This window comes from Pyrgilauda ruficollis, unplaced genomic scaffold (genome assembly GCF_017590135.1).
Source record: "Pyrgilauda ruficollis isolate IOZ18807 unplaced genomic scaffold, ASM1759013v1 scaffold11, whole genome shotgun sequence".
Taxonomy (NCBI): domain Eukaryota; kingdom Metazoa; phylum Chordata; class Aves; order Passeriformes; family Passeridae; genus Pyrgilauda; species Pyrgilauda ruficollis.
The window spans coordinates 163,504-182,355 of NW_024509210.1; the positions used below are offsets into that span (position 1 = coordinate 163,504).

General features: G+C 49.0%; 2 protein-coding genes across 2 annotated transcripts; one reads left to right on the forward strand and one right to left on the reverse strand.

The window, feature by feature from the left end:
• Nucleotides 1-465: 465 nt before the first annotated feature.
• Nucleotides 466-3,636, forward strand: LOC121358248 (putative lysosomal acid lipase/cholesteryl ester hydrolase). Its single transcript, XM_041476312.1, is given in 10 exon segments — nt 466-564; nt 870-987; nt 1,412-1,610; nt 1,724-1,833; nt 2,050-2,186; nt 2,337-2,483; nt 2,967-3,038; nt 3,249-3,314; nt 3,402-3,551; nt 3,553-3,636. Coding segments are annotated over 10 exon segments (1,182 nt in total).
• A 6,244-nt stretch (nt 3,637-9,880) lies between these two features.
• On the reverse strand, nt 9,881-17,936 carry LOC121358257 (lipase member K-like). The gene is made up of 11 exons (XM_041476324.1): nt 17,921-17,936; nt 17,214-17,329; nt 16,514-16,631; nt 15,703-15,901; nt 15,337-15,446; nt 15,047-15,183; nt 14,472-14,609; nt 14,292-14,363; nt 13,210-13,278; nt 11,661-11,729; nt 9,881-10,114 (listed from the first exon to the last, which is right to left on the reverse strand). Exons 1-11 carry the CDS (start codon nt 17,934-17,936, stop codon nt 9,881-9,883), a joined length of 1,278 nt encoding a protein of 425 aa, XP_041332258.1.
• Between the last annotated feature and the right edge of the window lie 916 nt (nt 17,937-18,852).

An 18,852-nucleotide genomic window follows, 5' to 3' on the forward strand; every position in this document is an offset into this window, starting at 1 on the left:
CTGGAATGCCTTGGGCTGGGTGCTGTGGGTGGCAGGGCAGTCCAGGAGCACCTGGTAGGGAGCTGTAAAGCATCCAAGGCAGGGATGGAGCAGGGAAGCTCCTGCAGGATGGAGCTCTGGCATGACCCCTCCTGTTTGGGGGAGCATTCTTGCCCTGAAATGCTTTTTCTGAAAGCCTAAGGATTTTTCTGAAGGCACTCTGATGCTTTTCCCAAGCAGGGGGTGGTGGGAGGCCACTTGTCCCACGCTGCACTTACAGCTGGACTAGATGAGAATGGCCACCAAGAGAGGCTTGGGGTGGGCTCCAAACTGCACAAGGGGCTGCAGACACCTGCTCCCTGTGGCAGCTTCAGGCTTTGGCTGTGCTGCCACGCTGCTGGGGCTGCACAGTGTCCTCGTGGCCCTGGAGCACGCACAGCCCTGCTCATCCAGCCCCTTATCCCCCAGGTGCTGTGGGCAGGTCAGATGTGGCTGCTGCTGGTGGCCCTGTGCCTGGCCCAGGGGCTGGAAGATGCCATCCCAGATGCTGAAGTATTCCACAACCCTGAGAGGTTCATGAACGTTGTAAGTGCTGGGGGAGCACCTCACTTCTCCATGGGCATGCCCAAAGTCCTTCCTGAGGGACCAGCTGGGCTCACCCCTTCCCTGCATCCGCACCTGGCCTCTTTGAGGGGCTCAGGGCATCAAAAATCTCCCATATTTACATTGCTGGCACTCCCTTCATGCCCTCATCTTGAGCTTGGCCTCTCCCTGCTCTCCGATTCCTTCGGGTGGAGGTGACACCAGGGGACACCACGTGGGTGGCAGCAGTGGGTGAAGCTGAGGCAGGCACAGGGCCACCCTCTGCCCTCACACCACTGTCCCTGCAGAGCCAGAAGATCCTTTTCCACGGCTATTCCAGCGAGGAGTACGAGGTGGTGACAGAGGACGGCTACTTCCTGAGCCTCAACAGGATTCCCCACGGCAAGGGCGGCGCTGGGCTGGCAGGTGGGCTCAGCCTCACCCAGGGGCCACCAGCTGTGAGCCTGGCTCCTGCCCAGGTGCAAGAGGAGTGCCTGCACCTTCAGGCATGGTTTGGGCAGCTGGGAGAGGGGTGAGGAGTTTCTTCCTGGCTGCCTTCAGGAGCTCAGCGTTGTGTTTTGGTGCACCTGAGATGGGGCAGCGCCACTCAGCAAAGCCCCAGTGGCTCTTTCCCTGCAGCAAACCCCTGCTCCAAGGTCCAGGCTCAGGGCCTGGGGTGGCAGAAGCTCCCCAAACACAAAAAAGCACCAGCATAACCAGAGAAATAATGGAAGAAGGGAACATTTAATGTGCAGCCTGCAAAAAATAGCATCAAGATGTACAGTGGTGTTTTATTTCCATATGGGAAAGGTATCTTCTTCTGTCAACTCCCTCCTGCCTCCTGTTTCAGGACCCAGGACCCCCGTGCTGATAGTGCATGGGTTTTGCCTGGGTGGTGGTGACTGGGTGGACAATTTGCCTGAGAACAGCCTGGCCTTCATCCTGGCGGATGCGGGACACAACGTCTGGATCGGGAACAACCGGGGCAGCAGCTGGTCCCGCCGGCACCGCAGCCTGTCCGTGGCCTCCCAGGAGTTCTGGGACTTCAGGTCAGGGGGCCACCGAGGACAGCTGGGCTGCAGGGCTGCCAGCGCTGAGCCCCTGGTGTCCCTGGCCAGCTGGGAGGTGGGAATCTCCTCCAGGCTCTCCCTTTGCCGTGCAGCTTCCACGAGATGGCCATGTACGACCTGCCGGCCATGGTGGGCTTCATCCTGATGCAAACGGAGCAGGAGCAGCTGTTCTACATTGGCCACGCTCAGGGCAGCTCCCTGGGTGAGTGACATCAATGTCCATCCCAAGCTGGACACTGCTGGGAGCTGCTGTCCCCTCCTGCCTTCCCAGCCTTCTGCATGGAGGGGTTTGCCATGTCCTGCCCGTCCATCCCGGCTCTGCTGGCATCCAGGAGAGTTTTTTGTTCAAAAAACCCCTCAAACACAGGGCCTGGGGTGAGCTGGGCTTTGTGTTGTGGGCTCTCATGCTGCTTTTCAGGTTTCATAGTGTTTTCCAGCTTGCCACATCTGGCCAAGAAAATCAAACTCTTCTTTGCCCTGGCTCCTGTGTACACCTTGCGCCATGCCCGGTGCCCGGTGCTGAAGCTGGCCTTTCTACCAGACCTGCTGCTCAAGGTATAGGAGGTGTTTGTGGGTTTTACTGCCAAAATCCAGGGGCTTCTGGCAACTCCTCCCCTCTGCATTGCCACCGTGTGCTGCTCCTGCACCTGCGGCGGGCGCTGGAGCTCCTGGCATCATTCCTAACGTTTCCTCGTGCTCCTGCAGGAGACGTTTGGAACCAGAGAGCTGGTTGTGGTGCCAAGGAAGGAGAAGCTGCTGCTGGCTGAGAAGTGCAGCAGGCCTCTGGAGGCTGGAGTGTGTGCCAACAGTATCTTCCTTGTTGGAGGGTACGACAGGCACAACTTGAACACGGTGGGTGCGCCAGGCTTTCCAGGTCACAGCTCTCTCTGGTTTTCCTGGACACCTGGAGATAGTTAATGAGACACAACAATGAGTATAAACCCCCAAAACAAGGTGTGGAAGGCAGGGTTATTTGGAGATTTCCTGCACTGGTGTGGGGGTGTCAAACCTAATGGTAAGACAAAATCACTTGTGGTCTCATCTCTTAGGAAAGCAAACTCCTGCCTCATTTTTGGTTGACACACCACAATTTTACAGAAGAAAATAACCAAAGAATGACTGGACCAGCTGTATTTCCATTTTAAGTGTATTTCCATTGATTAAGTGACTTACCTTTGAAAGCTGCTTCTAGCTCTGGGGAGAATAAAGCTGCTAAAGAATAAAGAGTGTATAACATTTATATTGCAGTTATAAGACAGAATGCTTGAGGTTTTTTGCCTAGATGGATTTTCATCCTTCAAAACTCACTTAGAAAATACTTTCTTTTTCCTGTAGAGCCGACTGGATGTGTACATATCTAGTTTCCCAGACTATACATCAGTAAAAAATCTTCTGCACTGGGGACAGGTAGAGATTCTGATTGTATAATTATTTTAACTTTCCTTTCTTTTAATCTGTGAACGTGGCATTTCCAAATGCTGCTGGAAACAGGTAAAGGAGGTAGAATCAAAGCTAGTATATAAAAGGGGCTTTTTAAGCTGCTGCACCAAATTGTCTCTGTCTGGGGGGGCTGATCCAGGATATTACCTGGATTAACCCTTTGCCTCTGCCTTCCAGACTGCAAAAACTGCCAAGTTCAAGCAGCTTGACTACGGGCTGAGAAACATGGAGAAGTACAACCAGGTGAGGGGGCTGGCTGGGATGGGGATGGGGGAGCACACCCCACCCATCAGAGCCCCCAGGTAACAGGAGTGCTTTCCCCCTGCCCAGCTGAGGCCTCCCTTCTACCAGATCGAAGCCGTGAGGGTGCCGGTGGCCCTGTGGAGCGGGGGCCACGACGGGGTCACTCCCCGTGAGGAGGCGCAGCGCTTGCTGGCCCACCTCACCAACGTGGTGCACCACGAGCACTTCCCGACTGGAAAACCACTTCAACCACCACTGGGGCCTGAACGCCCCGCAGCGCGTGTGCCAGCGGATAGTGGCCATGATGGAGGAGAATCCATGAATCCATCGTGGATCCATCCGTGGATCCATCCATTAATCCATCTGTGGATCCATCCATGGGTCCATCCATGGATCCATCCATGAACCCATCCATTAACCCATCTATGAATCCATCCATGCACCCATCCATGAACTCAGCCATCAATCCATCCATGGATCCATCCATCAATCCATCCGTGAATCCATCCACGAATCCATCCATAAATCCATCCATGGATCCATCGATGAACCCATCCATGAATCTATTGATGAACCCATCCGTCAATCCATCGATGAACCCATCCATGAATCCACCCATAAAGCCAGCCATGAATCCATCCATGAATCCACCCATAAAGCCATCCATGAATCCATTGATGAACCCATTCATTAATCCCTCCATCAATCCATCCATGAATCCATTGATGAACCCATCTATGAATCCATCTCTCCATGAATCTATCCATCTGTGAATCCCTCCATCAATACCTCCATCAACCCATCCATGAATCCATGAATCCATGAATCCATCCATGAATCCAAGAATCCATTAACCCATCCATCCATCCATCTATCCATCCATCCATCCATCCATCCATCCATCCATCCATCCATCCATCCATCCATCCATGTGCTGCCCCAGGATGGAGAGGGTGCCTTGGGTTTGTGTGAGGGATGCCCCACTTAAAAATGTCCCCTGTCCCCCTGTTCCACACTGATTTAAGGCTTTTCAATGCAATGCTGTGATTTCTGCCTGCCCTCTGCGTCTGTAGAGATTGCAATAAAGTCTTGCATCACAGCCAAGCTCCAGCCCTTGGCTTGCAGGAGATTTGCTGTGTTGGGGTTTCCTTTCCAGCTTTTGCAGGCTCAGAGCAATCCAAGAGTGAAACTTTACTCCAGGAATCGAGCTCGTGCTGTGGTTTGTGGGTTTAGGCACAGGAGGGGAGGAGAGTGAGCCACTGGTGGAAAGAGGCCACATCTGGCCAGGGGGCTCTGAGCCGGGCACAGCTGGCAAAGGGCAGAGAGGCAGGAGATTCTCCTCACCAGATCCTCCTCACTGCAGAGAGTGGAGTTCAAACCTGGTGATTTGCTGGTGATGAAATGTGCAAGGAGAGGCTGAGCCCTTTCTCACCTCACAAATCCACCCAGCTATCCCTCTCCAATCACATGGTTTCTTGCCAAGCTTTTCTTGCTCATCCTGTTTAGCTCCTTACTGTTGAAATGAAAAAGAAAGTTATGACTACAGGAGTAAATTTCAGCCACTCTGTTTATCCTGGAGAGGTTAACTCGTTACTGACTCTCTGGAATCAAAGTTACAGTATTTTTGTCCCCTACATTTGTGCTGCATTGAACGGGGCAGGAATTGGTAGTGCCATGACTTAGTTTCAGGTTCTGTGGACATCTGGCAAAGCTGAGCATCTCACTTTCTGGGTTCCACCTTATCAGCAGGGCTACTAGAGAAAACCCCTGCAATCCCCAAAGCCATTCATCTGCCAGCTTGTAGGAGCAGAGCAGCCCAGCACCAGGATGGATGAGTCCTCTGCAGGTGCCTTTCACCTTGCCAGGGATGGGAATGGCAGAGTATTGCCAGAGGTTGGCACCAGAAAGATCATCTGCATCAACAGGGCAGCCTTGGTGTGGCCCAGTGACCAGGACTCAGCTATTTCTACCTTGTCAGCAGCTCCAGGACTCTGGAGAAAAACCTCAGTGTGAAAACCTGACCGGGTGGATGATGAGAAACAGCAGCTCAAGGTTTTCCAAGGAACAGACACCAGCATCTCCCCAGCTCCCTGATGACTGCCCAGCCAGCAGGTGTGGTGGGCATGCTCGTGCCCAGCCTAGCAGCCCCATCTATTTATCACATGGGATTCACTTATTCTGTTTATGGCATATTGTTTACGACAGACCCACCTCTGTCATAAATAATAAGCAATAAACAGAATAAACGTCTGTTACATGTGCTGGCCAGCAGCTGTTTGTGGAGCTGCGCAGGATTCTGCCTGCAAGTCCCTGCACGTGGCAGAAGACACCCACAGCAGAAGGTTTCAGGACCTCCAATCCAAAGAAAATAAAAATGCTGACGGTCTGGGAGGATTAAACCTCAGTGGGATTAATTTGCAACCTCCGCATCCCCCGCCTTTTAATAGACAGATAAATATGTTTAAAGGATAAAGCGTTGCTCTCTAACCCAAACTGACGTCAGCTGAGCAGCTTGTGGGGCTGCAAAGCTGGGCTCAGGGCATCGATCCTCCTGAGGAAGGCATCTGGTGGTGCCACCAGCAGCAGCCATGAGCACTGAGCCCACCTAGGGCTCCTCAAAGATATTCCAAGCCCTGACCTGCATCTGGAGAGGGAAAGGAGAAGGATTGAAGCCAGTCTGTCAATAGATTGGTTAATGACAGGTTGACAGAAGTAGGGAGTTGGCACACGGGGCTGGAGGCTGTTGCCAGCGATTTGCAACACAACGCTGGCACTGGTGAGGGTGGGTCACGCCTGTGTTTAGGGCTGCACCTTCAACAACACCTTCAAGCACCTTTTCCATGTGAAAGAAAGCCGGGCTCCTGCTATTCCACCCACAAAACTGTGAGGACCTGGAGTCCTGGCCACTGTTTTATGTTGCTTCCCAACCTTTTCACACAAGAGTCAACCTGCTCACGGAATCAGAGGAGCTCAGCAGCCAAGGGCCAGCAGGTCTGGCTGTCGCTGGTGCCACACCAAACCCTGCTCTCCCAGGAGCCCACGAGCTGGCAAAAGGCTCTTTGTTTGTTTGTTTGTTTGTTTGTTTATTTAGCCTTTAATTTGGGGACGTGTTTGCCTGCCAGCCAAGGGACAAACGTGCTGACTCAGCAGGCTGGGGAGTCTGGCATGGCACAACTCCAGTGACCCTTTCCCACCAGGACAGCAGGGAAGGACAGGGGGCAAGGAGTGACAGAGGACATGGAGTGACAGGGGGCATGTGATGACCTCGTGGAATGACAGGAGGCATGGGATAACAGGGGGCATGGAATGACAGGGGACACAGAATGACAGGGGACACAGAATGTCCTCATGGAATGAGAGGGAGCATGGGATAACAGGGGGCATGGGATAACAGGGGGCATGGGATAACAGGGGCCATTGGGACGACAGAGGACACAGAATGTCCTCATGGAATGACAGGGGGCATGGAATGACAGGGGAGATGGAATGATGGGATGTCCTCATGGAATGACAGAGGGCACAGAATGACAGGGGGCATGGGATAACAGGGGACATGGAATGACAGGGGACGCGTAATGTCTTCATGGGATGACAGGGGTCATGGAATGACAGGGGGCATTGGGACGACAGGGGACACAGAATGTCCTCATGGAATGGCAGAGGGCATGGAATGTCCTCTCCCTCTGCAGGGTGGTGGTGGCCTCAGGGCAGTGCCAATGTCCCCTGAGGTCCCTGGTGCCTTCCCAGTGCTCCCAGCAAGGGACAACAGGCCAGACTGGGTGGGAGCAGGGTGGCATCCCGTGGTGGCAGTGGCACAGGACCTGTCACAGGAGCAGTGGTGGGGACAGGTCAGGGCCCCCTCCAGCTGGGATGGGACCTTCGGGGTGCCAGGCACTGATGGAAAACAGCACACAGGAAAACCCTGACTGGGAATTTGGGATCTTTGGTGCTTCCCAGCTGCTTGGGTGCCCATTGGGGATTGCTGTGTCACCCTGGGGTGTCCCCTCTGTACCCTCCTGACCCCAAGGGATGATTTGGGGGTTCTTCACTCATTTATTTCTACACCTTCTGGGCCCTGCCATGTGCCACGAGTCTCATCTGCAAATGTCTCCCGCTGCTGGCAGCTGATTTATTTTCATTTCAGCCAGGATTTGGGTCACAGCCTTGTTTCAGGGCTTTGAAAGGGAAAGAAAATATTTAGGCACAGGAAAAAGAGACAAAGCAATCAAGGAAATGCCCTTTTGCCCCATGGCAAAATACCAGTGAAGTGAAGCCGAATTTTAAATTTTTTTTTTTTTTTTTTTGCTTTAGGCAAATTGTTTCTGCAGAACTGGCAAGAGACTTTATAAAAAAAAAAAAAGTGTTTAAACAGGATTAGCTTAAGGAAGAATTTGTACTACAGAAAGATGCTTAGAGAATCTCTTAAAGACAGAAAAGCAAACAATATCCAAATCCAATAATCTGATCACCCGATAAAATTTACAAGCAATTTTCTTAGCAGAGAGAAGAGTATTTACTGGAAATGGATGGTCTTGAAGAAACTGAATAAACAGATTAGGAGAAGAGCATTACCTAAAAAGACAATTTTACAGAAAGCTTCTTGGAATGAGGCTGAAGCTACATACTTAGGAAAAAAAAGGGGTGAAAAAAGGAACTAAATAATGAATTCTTTACTGAAACCAACGTGGCTTCGTGACACTCCAGGAAACTGTAACGAATGCAAGCTTCTTTTCATAAACAAATGCCATTAAATTCTCATTTTGCTTGCTGGCTTTGCCCTTCAGAGGAGAAGGGATTAGGACAGGACGGTGAGGGAAGCAGCAGGGGAGCAAACACATCATGGCTCAGTCACCCTGGGAAGGTTCTCCCCAAAGGCCACTGCAGGGGTCAGCAAGGCCAGCACAAGGACAACCAGCCAAGCAAATTATAGCCAGGAATTCTGATATATAGTAATACACCAGCAACAGAAATAATAGAATATAACAATATATATTATTATATTATATTATATATTATTATATTATATTACGTTCAATATATTATATAATGTTCAATATATTATATATTGTATAATAATAATAATATAATAGGAATAACGTAATATAATAGGAATAATATAATATAATATAATATGTAAACCCACAGCAACCCTTGGAATGGCTGCTCTCCCCCAAATTTATTTCCTGTCCTCCCCCAAGCCTCTGACTGATCTACTCTGCTTTTCTGGGCAATGCAGCTCTTCAAGGGAATTTTAAAGGAAGCCTGACAGACTGAAAATCTGATCATACTCCAGTGCACGATTTTGAGTAATTTCCCCACAAAATATTGCTTTGCCTCACAGCTGGATTCTCCCTCCCTGAAAGAAGCTGATTCTTCTTTATCGAGATTTTCTGATGGGCCTCGGGATTTTGGCTGACAGAAACAGCCAAAATTTTTATTGCTGTAAAATAACTGCCCTTCCTTCAGGCTAAAGAAAATAACCATCAGCACATCACGGCACCTCTGAGATCACTGCTCAGCCTCATTCCCCAAACCTCTCAGATAAACCCTAAGATAAGCACTTTGTGAATGCCCTAAGCCCCTTTTTATTTGGATTTTACACATTCTCCACCAGAGTCACACACTGGGCTGCCTGGCTGGTAATTTCTCTTCAGGATTTATTAATTTCTCACCTCTCAGCCACTCAAAGGAAAAAAATAATGCCCAAACCCAGCCACATTAAAAATGGGATTAATTACAATTTTTATTGAATTCAAAACCACTAGGAATGTTTTTTCCCTAGGGAGATGTCCTTCCAGAACCTGGAGGGAGAAAGATGGAAAGAAACTATTTACAAGGGATGGAGGGACAGGACACAGGGAATGGCTTCCCACGGCCAGAGGGCAGGGATGGATGGGATATTGGGAATCAGGAATTGTTCCCTGGCAGGGTGGGCAGGCCCTGGCACAGGGTGCCCAGAGCAGCTGTGGCTGCCCCTGGATCCATGGCAGTGCCCAAGGCCAGGCTGGACAGGGTTTGGAGCCACCTGGGACGGTGGAAGGTGGATGGGCTTTAAGGTCCTTCCCACCCAAACCATTCTGGGATCCTAATTCTGGTGTTTTTCACCACAGATCTGTTGGATCTCTTTCTGATCCACCTTGATGGTTTTAGGCGCAGCAGTGGCAGACCTGAGACAGCAACAATGAGCTTTGTGTCACTGATGAAGGCACAAAAAATCCTCCAAAAACAAAAACCTCAAAACAGAACCCCCCAAAAAAACAAACAAACAAAAAAAAAAAACCCAAAAAGAAACCAAAACAAACAAACAAAAAAACAAAACAAAAAAACTCCAAAACAAACAAAACCAAAAAATGAAGGAAAAAGAAGGAAAGCAAGTGGAAAAAGAAAGGCAATGCAGTGCCAGCCAGGAATATCGTGAAGGTTCCTCTCCCCACCCTGTGCTCCAGTTAAAAGCAGAACATTTTAATCAACTGCATTCATGTGGTCCAAACAGAGAGAAATTTCAAAATCCTCTAGAGTCAGCACTGAAAAAAAAAAAAAAAATCATATCAAGCAGAACCAGCATTTTAGGGATGCTTCTTCATGATGTCAAGGATTTCCCGGTACAAAACCTCGGTGGCATCGAGGCCCAGCACAAAATCCATGTGGTTCCAGTGAGGGATCAGCTTGTGGTGCACCAGGTTCTTGACCTGGGGGAGGAGGAGGGCGGTGTCCCGGGGGTCGGCCAGGCAGTCCTGGCCCGCGTTCCAGATGGCCGTGGGCACCTCCATGGTCTGCACGTCGTAGAACGGAGCGCCGGGCTGAGGAGAGGGAAAAAGGGATTCACAAGGAGGAGATGGAAAAGGGGATTCACGAGGAGGAGAGGGAAAAGGGGCTTCACAAGGAGGAGAGGGAAAAGGGGCTTCACAAGGAGGAGATAGATGGAAAAGGGACTTCACAAGGAGGAGAGGGAAAAGTTGTTTCACAGGGAGGAGATGGAAAAGTGGCTTTAAAAGAGGAGAAGGAAAAGGGCCTTCACAAAGAGGAGAGGGAAAAGGGGCTTCACAAAGAGGAGATAGATGGAAAAGGGGATTCACAAGGAGGAGACAGATGGAAAAGGGGCGTCACAAGGAGGAGAGGGAAAAGTTGTTTCACAGGGAGGAGATGGAAAGGTGGCTTTAAAAGAGGAGAGGGAAAAGGGGCTTCACAAGGAGCAGATGGAAAAGTGGTGTCACCAGGAGGATGTGGAAAAGGGGCTTCGCATGGAAGAGGTGGAAAAGGGGCTTCACAAAGGGGAGAGGGAAAAGGGGCTTCATAAGGAGCAGGTGGAAAAGTGGTGTCACAAGGAAGAGATGGAAAAGTGTCTTCACAAAGAGGGAATGGAAAAGTGGTTACACAAAGAGGAGAGAGAAAAGGGGCTTCACAAAGAAGACATGGAAATGTGGATTCACAAAGAGCAGAGGGAAAAGGGGCTTCACGAAGGGGAGAGGGAAAAGGGGCTTCACAAAGAGGAGATGTTGCTGGACTGCAACAAACTGTGCGCTGTTGCTAGTCTTTGGGAACTGGGGGAAATGAAATCTGGAACTCCTTTCTTCTGGAAAGGAGAGGAATTTCAGTAGGGACGCAGCAGAGTCTGACGTGCTATGATTTAGCGAATTAATTTAATTGATTAATAATTAACTAGTTTAGTTAATTAATTGAAATTAATTAGAGAATTTGTTCTGCCCGGCTAGAAATTCTAGTTCTGATTCTACAGATGGTTTGGATAAGGAGGCAGAACTCTGGCTGCCCTCATTTTGTGCTGTTGGATCATCCTGACCTCCACAGGCCCTCCCAGCCAGCCCTGCTGGGTTTGTGGTGACACTTCACCAGCACTTCCTTCAGTGACAGCAGGGAGGGGTTTGGAAACAGGTTTTTGAAATTAAAACGTTTCTGGAGGGTTTGTTTCACCTCCACACCCTGAGGACTTGCCACAAGGTGATTTGTCAACAACAGCTCTCATTACGTGCACTGTAATTAATCGAGTTGAGAAGCATGCTGCTTTCTGAACAATTTTTTTTTTTGTTTAAGAAAGAAAGAAGCTTTTTTTTTTCTGTTCCAAGATTTAACCACTATTTCAGAGTAGAAATTTTTCCTAATATTCACCCTGGTGTAACTTGAGACTTTTTCTATGGAAAGTGGAAAGCATCTAATTTAAAGTGTTTTATTCCATCTAAAAGCTATTTGCAAAATAAAGTTGAGAATGGAAAATGCTGTTGTTGCAGGCAGAGATCCTGACTTCCAGTTTGTGAAGAGAGGAATGCATTAAGGGGAGACACAGCAGGCATGCATGGGAAGAGAGCAGGGAAAGGGAAGGAAGCACCTCACCTGTCTGTAGTGAAGGCTGTTGTACACGTGCCCACCATCAAAAGCTCTCAGTGCCCCACCATGGACTCCCTGCAGCAAATTCAGACATGCAGTGAAATCACAGTAAAATCTGAGTGAAATCACAGCTCTCTGGGGGTGCAGCCAACCCTCAAAAGTTAGTTTTCACCACTGAACCGGCAGGATTTTCCAAGCGTGTCTCACAGGTTTGGCCCTAGATCCAGCACAAGTAATTATTGTTGTTATTTTGGACAAATGGGCAGAGGTTATGCTGCTAATGTTTGTGGATAACACCAGGATGGGAAGAAATGAAAATGTTCTGGAAAATGGGTTTAGAACTCTAAGTATTCCTTGTGGGCTGGAGAATTGGCCTGAAATGGCACGAAGATGGAAGGAGCCTCTGAACATCTCTTGTCTGACTGGAACAGGACTATCAGCAATACAAGGTCAAGGTGGCTTGATCCCTCCACTGGGCAGCAGCACTTCAGAAAATGGAGTGTGTGTTCTTGCTACAAACCCCACAGAGTTCTTAGGAAGAGATGGAAAAGTGTCTTCACAAAGAGGGAATGGAAAAGTGGTTACACAAAGAGGAGAGAGAAAAGGGGCTTCACAAAGAAGACATGGAAATGTGGATTCACAAAGAGGAGAGGGAAAAGGGGCTTCACAAAGAGGAGAGGGAAAAGGGGCTTCACAAAGAGGAGATGTTGCTGGCCTGCAACAAACTGAGCTGTTGCTAGTCTTTGGGAACTGGGGGAAATGAAATCTGGAACTCCTTTCTTCTGGAAAGGAGAGGAATTTCAGTAGGGACGCAGCAGAGTCTGACGTGCTATGATTTAGCGAATTAATTTAATTGATTAATAATTAACTAGTTTAGTAAATTAATTGAAATTAATTAGAGAATTTGTTCTGCCCGGCTAGAAATTCTAGTTCTGATTCTACAGATGGTTTGGATAAGGAGGCAGAACTCTGGCTGCCCTCATTTTGTGCTGTTGGATCATCCTGACCTCCACAGGCCCTCCCAGCCAGCCCTGCTGGGTTTGTGGTGACACTTCACCAGCACTTCCTTCAGTGACAGCAGGGAGGGGTTTGGAAACAGGTTTTTGAAATTAAAACGTTTCTGGAGGGTTTGTTTCACCTCCACACCCTGAGGACTTGCCACGAGGTGATTTGTCAACAACAGCTCTCATTACGTGCACTGTAATTAATCGAGTTGAGAAGCATGCTGCTTTCTGAACAATTTTTTTTTTTGTTTAAGAAAGAAAGAAGCTTTTTTTTTTCTGTTCCAAGATTTAACCACTATTTCAGAGTAGAAATTTTTCCTAATATTCACCCTGGTGTAACTTGAGACTTTTTCTATGGAAAGTGGAAAGCATCTAATTTAAAGTGTTTTATTCCATCTAAAAGCTATTTGCAAAATAAAGTTGAGAATGGAAAATGCTGTTGTTGCAGGCAGAGATCCTGACTTCCAGTTTGTGAAGAGAGGAATGCATTAAGGGGAGACACAGCAGGCATGCATGGGAAGAGAGCAGGGAAAGGGAAGGAAGCACCTCACCTGTCGGTAGTGAAGGCTGTTGTACACGTGCCCACCATCAAAAGCTCTCAGTGCCCCACCATGGACTCCCTGCAGCAAATTCAGACATGCAGTGAAATCACAGTAAAATCTGAGTGAAATCACAGCTCTCTGGGGGTGCAGCCAACCCTCAAAAGTTAGTTTTCACCACTGAACCGGCAGGATTTTCCAAGCGTGTCTCACAGGTTTGGCCCTAGATCCAGCACAAGTAATTATTGTTGTGATTTTGGACAAATGGGCAGGGGTTATGCTGCTAATGTTTGTGGATAACACCAGGATGGGAAGAAATGAAAATGTTCTGGAAAATGGGTTTAGAACTCTAAGTATTCCTTGTGGGCTGGAGAATTGGCCTGAAATGGCACGAAGATGGAAGGAGCCTCTGAACATCTCTTGTCTGACTGGAACAGGACTATCAGCAATACAAGGTCAAGGTGGCTTGATCCCTCCACTGGGCAGCAGCACTTCAGAAAATGGAGTGTGTGTTCTTGCTACAAACCCCACAGAGTTCTTCTGGGGTCCCTGAGCAGGAATTCCACACAGGGAAGGAGCTGTGCCCTGAGTACAGCCTGTGGCACACAACTCAGAGAATGTACACGGGCTGAGCCTGCAATCTACAAAAAAATGTGCAAATTTTTTGCTTGGGGAAGAGAAAAGGGACGCAGCAGAACACAACTGCAGTGTCAGAGGGCCCTGGTGGTGACTGTTCTCATGCCCACGAGGGGAAGAAGGAGAAATAATCAGCTTTATCAGTAATAAGCTTAATTGGCTGCTGTCCTGATGCACCTCTGCCACAGCCTGACCACTAATGGCACTGGGGCTGCAGGGCTGGAGCTGGTTTGTAACAAGAGCCCTGCAATGTGCCTGCTGTGGATGCAGGGTCTGCAGCTCCAGGTGTTCCTCCTGACAGATCCATCCTCTGGGGGCTCCAAAATCTGCTGAGCGTTTTACGGAGGGGTGGAAACAAAACCCACAAAGACCTGGCCAAGGTCTTGCAGCGCAGCAGGCTGCCCACAAGGGAGCAGGGACACTCTGCTGGGCACGGGAGGGAAGCTGGGAAGGTTTACCTGCAGCCAGTGGATGATGTTCTGGACTGAGGACCCCGCCGGGGTGTGTCCCATGTACACATCAAATCGGCTCTGCAAGGACACGAGCACATTTCACAGCATTCACTTGGCTCTGCAAAACAAGGCATTGCCAAGGCTTTGGCCTTCAGAAGGACCCTCTGCAGATTGATTCCCACGTACCATGTTTGTGTTCTTCCAGTTAAACCCGAAAACTGTAGCCAGGATGCGCTTGCAGACCTTGGAGCAGACACAGAACCTGGAGAGGACCAGCTCCCCCAGGGCAGTGTGTGGCAGGAACTCCCTGGTGCCAAACAGCTCCTGTAAAATCCCAAATGTGCTCGTCAAATAGGAAGTCTGGTCATGCTTTTCCCCAAAGCACCAGCACTTTACAACTTCTATTTTATCCCCATGTTAAGGCTGCCCATAGTGAAGCCTCCCCTGCACCCCATTAAATGATTCTGCTCCTTGTTTCTTATGGGCATGATCTCTTAGAGCCATTAATGCTCTTGTGTTAAATTCTAGGGCTCAATTCACAGCCTCTGCATCAGTTTTATTCACCGGAATAATTCTGCCAGAACATTTTGGGGAGTGAATTCAGGACAGGACTGAAAGGTTCTGCAGTGAGATGTGTTTTCCTTCATTATAAAACAGAGCGCAGAGCTCCCCTCTCTGTAAATGACTTGAAATACTCCACAGATAATTTCACAATCCCTACGAAAAACATTTTGGCTGTGCAGAACATAGTGCAGACCAACCTTAAGCCCAGAGTCAGAAAAGAATGAGAGTTTTCTAAACGGGCTCTGAGAAAATATCACTGTGGTCACAGGTGAAAGAGCAAAGAACAGCTTGATTTTCCGAGCCAGCTGGGGCATAGTGGAAAAGGCTATAAAACCTGGGTGGGGGGAAAAAGTAGGGAGAAAAAAAAAAAAAAAAAAGGTTTAGTCTAGAAAGACACTAATGCACATGGTTTAATTTCAGTGAGTAATTTTACAAATCTGAGAGGAGATGTAGACTTCCTGTGCTGTCATCAGAAGGACCCACTCACCTATCGTGGTGCCTTGGGAATGGCCAATATAATAGAGCTGTTTCTGTCCTGTTTTCTGCTCAATAAAGCTGATCATAGCTGGCAGATCGTATTTAGCCATCTCATCAAAGCTGCAGAAGGAAGAGGAGATGTCCTGCTGAGAGGGGCAGCATCTGCACATGCACAGCCACCACCAGCAAACCACAAAACTAGCAGGGAGGGCAGGGCCAGCCCACAAACTTCCTCATCCTACTGAGTTTTCCCGTGGGGTTTTCACTCACAATAAGTTGGATGAGCTTCAGTCCAGCCTGGTTCACTCATCCCCCAGCTACGGCAGCGTGACTCTGACAGAATTCAGCTGTTTCTGAGACCCTCAAACCCATTTACCTGAAAGCCCAGAATTCATCCTGTGTGGTAATCAGGACCTGGTGTCTCCTGGACCAGGTGTTCCCTCTGCTGTTTCCTATCCAGACATCGTAGCCAGCATCTGCCAGGATGAAGCCCAGGCTGCTGTTGGGCAAGTTGGTGAGCCAGCTGCTGCCTTCTGAAAGGAGACCATGCTGCAGAAGTGCCACGGGTCTCACACCTGCAAGACAGGCAGCATGATGGCTCTCCTTATTTTTAATGATTTTGTTGCCTTTTGAGACTGTTTGTGAAGTGCTATCCCCATGGCAGCCAAAATCTGTGTCGGTGTTACTCTAGATTTCATTTTAAAAGCAGTTTTGCTAAGCTGCACCATTATCTTGGACTTCATCCCCAAAATCTCTGGAGGTGTTGGCAGAACTTGGGCTGCCCAGGGAGCTCTGTAGGCAAACACAGGGGAGCCTGGGGATGTGATAGGAAAAATGCAATTTTCATGGATCTAACCCTCCTCACAGGACAAGAGGATCCCCTGGAGGCTCCTCAGGGAAAACCAAACCAGTCTGCTGTTCCATCAAGTGGCTGCAGGAGCACATTTTGGGAGCCAGGCTCTGGAGAGAGCCCAAGGTGTGCCACCAGGGATTGCAGCCTGGCATTCAGTTCTCAGGGGCCCGTGAAGGGTGAGGAAACATCCCTGGCAAGGGATCAGCCTTCCTGACAAATTCTGATCCATCAAAACTCATGCTACAGATGCCAAGCCACAGGGAACCCTGAAAACCCTCTTGCACAAGCCCTGGTGTCCCAGTGAGTGGGTCAAGGTGTGTGGCATCATTTTTACCTTGGCACCCAGCATTTCCTCTCCCATGAGGAATTCTGTTGAGCTGCAGGATGTAGCCATCTTCTGTCACCACGTCATACTCCTCGCTGGGGTACCCCCAGAAGGAGACCATTTCACTCTGCAACAAGAAGAAAGCCAATAATTGTTGCAGTAAGGTAGAAAAATCATAGAGAAAGGCTCCATAAAATCAAGCCTGCTCTCCTGGAATCAGTGGCTGGCCTGGTGAAAGCCAGGATTTTACAAGTTCCCACGTGAAAGCAATCCTGGGGTGAGCAATTAGTTAACATAACAAGCTATTTATGGGTAAAAAATAACTTGCACCTGTATAAATTGTTTTTACACAGTGAAAACTATCTCTCACAAACAATTTCCCTGCAAGTACACACCGAGAGTTTAAGTGACCAATCAATACAGAACAACAATTTGTTAATAACCAATAAAGTAATTGGCAAGAGAGCTACTGACCAATTAGAGTCACACACAAGGTCTGTAAAACTGTATAAAAAGGAGTTATGTGAATAAAGAAGGGGCTTTTTTCTACCATGAAGAAAATGGAGCCCTGTGTGATTTAGTCCCATAAATAATATTATTTTCAAGGCTCCTGCAAGGAAATCCCTGAATGTGATATTTCATTGTAATTATTTAATGGTGGCTGTTTCCTGGGCACTTCCCACCTCCTCTCCAATGCCATCATACTCACAATGTTCATCCCTGCTTCTGGGTTCTTAGGAGCTGGGGAGTTCAAGAAGCATTCTCCATATGCCATCCCGAGGAACACGGACACCAGAGCTAGATCCAGCCACATCCTCGCTGTGCCTGGAACAACACACCCACAGAGTCAGTGCCAGGGAGAGCAGGGCAAGGAGAGCTGAGGGCAGGGAAACGCCCCAGGTCAGACTCAGCCTCAGTCTGGTGGCCTGGATGACCACCTAAAAGCGTTAATGCACACGGGGTGGCTCAGGGAACACATCTCAGCAGGGATATTTCCAGGGAGGTGGGGCAGACTTTCAGGAATTCCTGTAAGAGGTGAGGAAACAACCCTTGTGGTGCTGTACAAACCACTGGGAACTGCAAGAGGTTAAAATCACAGAATGGTTTGGGTTGGGAGGGACCTTAAAGCCCCTCTCATTCCAACCCCCTGAGGTTGCTCAGACCTCCACTGAACACTTCCAATACACAGAGGATGTAGAGTGTTGCTTGTCCTCTCAGTGACCATGCAGTGCCACTGCTCCAGTCTCTCTTCCAGGAAAGGGACAGCTCTGTCCCATCACCCTGCTGTTTGCACCACCTGTTGACACCACTGCCCAAACCTCCCCAGGAGGGAGAGGGAGGATGAATAAATTCCAGCACTGCCTTCCCTCCCTAAATAGAAATAAAATCATGAGAAGAAAATCTCTAACCTCTTACCCTTCTCCTTGATCATGGTGTAAAAGACGAGAATTGATTACATTTAATTCAGAGAAGGACATTTTGAAGTGCAATTCTATATGCAGAATGGGGAGAGATGTATTTTCCAGCAGATCTGGACATACCTTAGCGATACTGGGTTTAAGACAGCTTTAAAAACCCCTCACTCAACGTGCTGGAGACTACAGCTGCCACAAGAGGTGGGGGAGGCTGATGGGAACAGCAGATTTTGCACACAGTTGTGGGCAGGAAGCATCACAGACAGGTACTGAAAGTCTGGCCAGGATTGCTCCCTCCAACAACCATAACACTGGACACCACAAGAAAAATTGGGCTGGAGCAGCCTCTAGAACCAACCCAGCAAATGAGATTTTGGTCCCGTGTTCTGAGGCAAGCACGGGCTGGAAGTGCCATGAGTGGTAAGTGCCATTCACAGGCACGTTTAGAATGCTTTCCCACACTCACCTGTCCAGGCTCTAGCCATGCTTTCCCACACTCACCTGTCCAGAAGGGAAGGCAGCCAGCCCTGCTGAGAGGTGGCACAGCTCCTGCAGGAGGAGGCAGGGATGTGTCAGCCCTTGGAGAGGATGGGCAGTGCAGGGAAGAGATGCCCACCCTGGAGGAGATGGAGATGTGGCAGTGCCAGAGGATGGGTTCTCACCCCGGCTGGTGCACGGAGCAGTGCTCTGCACCCCTCTGGAGACAGCCCTATTTGAGCTGGCTGCAGGGTGGGGTGGCAACTGTAAACACCCTGGGATACAGAACATATAAATCATTAGGTGACAGCACAGTTTAGAAAGTGCAATTCCCCAGAATTTGTTTGTGGAGGCCGGTTAAATATTGCTTAGGCAGAGTCAAGTGACTGTGGATGTTTGGAGGTGATTTCCGTTGATAAAGTGGTTTAATTGGTATTGCTGAAGAAAGTTTCCAGC

Excerpts from the sequence above, each read along its gene's own strand:
- LOC121358257 (XM_041476324.1), bottom strand. Across the intron at positions 15,447-15,702 it reads GATGAATTCTGGGCTTTCAG|CTTTGATGAGATGGCTAAAT; the intron begins GTAAATGGGTTT and ends TTCCTTCTGCAG. Across the intron at positions 10,115-11,660 it reads ACAGCCTTCACTACAGACAG|CCCGGCGCTCCGTTCTACGA; the intron begins GTGAGGTGCTTC and ends CCCTCTCCTCAG.